The sequence below is a fragment of the Etheostoma spectabile genome, unplaced genomic scaffold (genome assembly GCF_008692095.1).
Source record: "Etheostoma spectabile isolate EspeVRDwgs_2016 unplaced genomic scaffold, UIUC_Espe_1.0 scaffold378, whole genome shotgun sequence".
Lineage (NCBI taxonomy): Eukaryota > Metazoa > Chordata > Actinopteri > Perciformes > Percidae > Etheostoma > Etheostoma spectabile.
The window spans coordinates 106,404-111,391 of record NW_022605595.1 but is presented as its reverse complement, the minus strand read 5'-3'; the positions used below and the strand labels follow the sequence as shown (position 1 = coordinate 111,391).

Sequence of the window (4,988 nt, the reverse complement as noted above, 5' to 3'; positions counted from 1 at the left end):
TGTGTGCAGATCGTGGATTGTTATCCCTCCTCAGGAGATCCTGCCGTTAGTCGCAGAAACGGCTGCGTCGCTGCTGCAGGTTTCATCAGATGTAGCCACGTTAATATAGAACAACACAAGCATGACATTCAGAAATGAGAAAACTACATGTAGGCTATGGCAAAATTGTTACTTTAACAGTTTTTTTAACGTTTTTCAATTGATTGCAACAAATGTGGTCACGAATTTACCCGTGACTCCATCTGGAAAATTATTCGCGATATCGTAGCCTAATTTTGACCCTCTGGATTTACCGTTGGACACACCTCCGCATGAGACGAGACCGCATGAGACAGGACGGATGACATGGGACGCTCCAGGCTGCAGCCATACCCGTCTCTCTCTATGCGGCGTGGCGCTCCAACAGCGCCATTTTGTTACTAATATCCTAATTGATGCCATCACCTTCCGTTAGCATCCCATTGACTCCCATTCGTTTTGGGAATCATTTTATTAATTTTGAGAGTGAATAACTTTACATCTGTAGCATTTAAAGACTCTATTTGTCCGTTGTTTATTTCAAAAGAAACACAACAATGTATAAAAGCCTCCATTACTTAACAACTATCTAGTATATCTAGTATCTAGATATTTTTATTTCTCAGTTTTTCTTTAGACGTATATTTATATTTATCACTCTACATGCTCTGCACACCCATAAGCATTTATTTATTTTCATTCACATAACTAATATCTTGACTTTTCCATGGTGTTTGTAATTGTTTCTGTGCTTTTAAAGCTGTGAACTTTGCACGTAGTTTCGTACGACAGTGTACTGTGGTATGGCAATAAAGAAATCTTGAATCTTGACTAATGCTGTAATTAGCCTATGTTAATGTTAACTAGCATGTTAGTTAGCAGTAATTAGCCTGAGCCTATGTTAATGTTAACTAGCATGTCAGTTAGCAGTAATTAGCCTGTGCCTATGTTAATGTTAACTAGCATGTTAGTTAGCAGTAATTAGCCTGAGCCTATGTTAATGTTAACTAGCATGTTAGTTAGCAGTAATTAACCTGTGCCTATGTTAACGTTAACTAGCATGTTAGTTAGCGGTCTACTCTGCAGAATGCCGAACATACGGAGCCGACTTTGGTCCTCTACGTCTGAGAGGAATCCACCAGTAAGTTGTGCTTTGTTACAGAAGTTTAAATAACAATAGAGTCTTGACTGTTATTCCACCAACAAATGTGTCTAATTTTCATTCAACAGAGCAGGCCGGTGGCGTCGAACTCCACCTCACTAAGAGCCACACACAGAATAATAATAATATATAATAATCAAAATAATAATAATAATATCACATCAGGGGCCCGACATAATAATAAAAAGATTGTTGACTGTTTTATTGCATGTTTTAGATACTTTCACACTTGGCACGCATAAAGCCCTAAAAAGCAAATCAAGCAAAACAATGCATTGTGGATGCATTTTTTAAAGAAGTCCCCCCCGACTCACTACAAGCTGCTTCACAGGCCAGAATAGGGGGGGGGGGGGGGGGGGGGGGGGGGGGGGGGGACTTTCTGAGTCTCAAACCGAAATGGTTACGCGGGCCGGATCCAAATTTGGGAGGGGCCGGATTTGTCCCTCGGGTCTTGAGTTTGACACGTGGTGTAAACAGTGTCGAGATTTATTTATTTACATCAAGAGAAAAAAAAATGTTACAAAACAAGCGCTGAAGAGGATCTATAGGAGTATAGGAATACCACGAACCAATGACGCATCTTTAAACCACTAAATAGAGCCAATACATGGATATTATATCGATATCGTGAGAAGACTACATGTTGTCTTAGATTTTGGATATCGTAATATAGATATTGTAATATAATATTGGATATCGTAATATAGATATTGTAATATAATATTGGATATCGTAATATGGCATAAGTGTCTTTTCCTGGTTTTAAAGGCTCCATTACAGTAAAGTGATGTCATTATCTGAACATACCAGACTCTTCTAGATGTTCTATGATTGGTCTTCACCCACTTAGTCATTACATCCACATTACTGATGATCCCATTGTGTAAATATTTTGGGAAAGTACCGATAGTCAACCCTACAATATCGTTGCAGTATCGATATTGAGGTATTTGGTCAAAACTATTATGATATTTGAGTTTTTCCATTTGTCTAAGACTAACTATCCGAACCAACTCCAGGTCTCTCTCCTTCCGTTCGTTAGTGAGTTGGTGCTGGGACCCTTCTGGGACGCAGAATCCGGGTCGTTAGTCCAGCTTGTGTGGTCCTGCACATCCGATTATGAGGAAGGCCACTATGCAGGATTTAAACTGCCCCCCTGTTGGACCCTGGACACAAAGCTGGCAACGACCCCCCCCTCGTCTGGCTGCTCACGCGGCGCCGAGAGGTCCGGTGGGACGGGGACGGCCAACAGCGCGGCGGTGTACGGCGTCGGGTTCTTCAAGACTTCCTCAAATATGAGGTCCATCATGCCAGCAACGTAACCTGCATCACAAAACAAGCACACACTTTTTCTTCTTCTTTTTAATTGGTTGGGTTTTTGGGGTTTCTAATGGATTTCTCATCAAGAGAAACACACTGTAGAATTCAACAGTTTGAGTTGTTTGAATTGATTCGAGCCCTCACCAAAGGTCGGCCGTGTCTTCTGAGGTCTAGCGCTGCCCCCTCCCATCGGAGCCTCTGGACGGAGAGGAACCCCCCCCTCCGGGGCGGCCTGTGGTCGCTCTGCGTTTTCATTATAATGCATCGCAGCCAGGTAGAGTCTGGAGGCACAAGACTCAACGTTAGGGCCGCGTATCGGCAGGAATCCGGCGATACGCGGGTCACGATTCAATATATTACGATATATTTCAATACTGCGCGTAAGGAGATATATTGGGATTGTTTAAAAAGTATAATTTTAGAAAAACTAATATTTAAAAAAAGGCATTCATTAAGCCAGTAAGTCAGTAGACAGAAAATCAAACTGCAAAGTTCAGCCATAGCTACGTTGTTAGCTTCTAGCAAAAGGTGGAGGGGGCCTTGACCAACTGCCACTTGGCTCGTTTGAAAGCCATGACGTCGCTCTCTCATGTGGGGGGGGGGGGGGGGGGGGGGCAAATTCTCTGGGCGGGAAAAGCAGAGAAAGGGGAGGTAACCTTGCCCCTTATGACATCATAAGGGGAAGATTCCAGATCGGCCCGTCTGAGCTTTCATTTTCTCAAAGGCAGAGCAGGGCATATTAATGTTAAAAACCATCATAAAGTGATATTCTCATGACATGGGCCCTTTAAACATGAACCACGGTCTTACGTGAATATTTTTTGCATGTAAACTAAAAATTAAATGATAAAAACAGTGACATTGTTGTTATTGCGTGTTTAGTAAAACACACCCCTTCTAAACGTGTTAATATTGACAGATATTTTAAACTACATTTCAGTACAAAAGTACTGGGTAAACAATCTTTCTTTTACCTGCACAGCCTCGTAATAAAGGGAAAGGCCGCGTTCTTGGGGGCGAAGCGGCGGACGTCGGCGTGGAGGGCCCCCAGCGACGGGGCCTGGCGGTGGGGGCTCAGCCGGGCGACGTCCCGCAGCGTCCGCCTGCTCGTCAACAACTTCTCCAGCTTACAGAACGCTGGGGACGCTGAGGACAGCAAGGACATATACATCAGAGACAATACAGGACAGAACACACACACACACACACACACACACACCACACACACACACCACACAGGAAGAAACACCCACACACACACACAGGACAAAAAACACACACGGGACAGGAACACACACACGACAGACACACACACACACACACACACAACACACACACATATACAGTACAATATCACACACACACAGCACAGAAACACACACCCACACACACACACACACACAAACAAACACACACACACAGGACATGATACAACACACACACACACACCACACACACACACAGGACAGAACACACACACACAACACACAACACACAGCATACAGAATACACACACACAGGACAACACAAACACAAACACACACACACAACACCACCACACAGACAGAATCACAAACACACACACACAGTACAGAATACACACACACACACACCCACACAGTACAGAAATATACACACACACACACAGTACAGAATATCACACCCCACACACAGTACACAGATCAACACACACAACACCACACACACACACACACACACAGCACACACAACACACACACACACACACACAGGAGACAACACACACACACACCACAACACAACACCACCCCCACACACAAACACACAGGACAGGTAACCCACACCAAACACACACCACAACACACACACACACCGACAGAACCACGCACACCACCACACACACAACACACACACACACAACATACAGAAAATCCACACCCACAGTACACAGACAATACACAGACACACAGTACAGAAAATACACACACACACGTAAGATAGCACACACACCATCACATACAAGAATCTACACACATCACTATTACATAACAACACACCACACACCAGGACGCAATACACCCACAGCTTACAGCAGCACACAACACACCACGAAACCACAACGTATAGATACACAAAACACAAGACGTACCCAGCAACACACAACGAAGAACACCCCCACCCAATAAGACGAACAAGATAAGATCACACACACACACACACAGTACAGATACACACCACACAACACACCACCACACACACGTACAGAATACATACAACACACACACACACACACACACACCACAGTCACAGATACAGCAATTCACACACACACAACAGTACAGAATTACACCACACAACCCACAGTTACAGAATAACCACACACAAACACCCACACGACACAACACACACACACAGGTACAGTAACATACATACACACACACACAGACACATACCACACACACCACACACCAGTTAGCAGAATTACCACACACACACACCACAAAGTACA

General features: G+C 43.9%; 1 protein-coding gene across 1 annotated transcript in view; it reads right to left on the bottom strand.

Moving 5' to 3' along the window:
- Nucleotides 1–1,917: 1,917 nt before the first annotated feature.
- Nucleotides 1,918–4,988, bottom strand: part of LOC116686446 (uncharacterized) — a 75,300-nt gene continuing 72,229 nt past the window's right edge. Inside the window, exons 11-13 of the mRNA XM_032511460.1 lie at nt 3,475–3,646; nt 2,645–2,781; nt 1,918–2,503 (exon numbers count right to left, since the gene is read on the bottom strand). Coding sequence (XP_032367351.1) covers nt 2,313–2,503; nt 2,645–2,781; nt 3,475–3,646 — 500 coding nt within the window. The 3' untranslated portion in view covers nt 1,918–2,312. The remainder of the gene's footprint in view (nt 2,504–2,644; nt 2,782–3,474; nt 3,647–4,988) is intronic.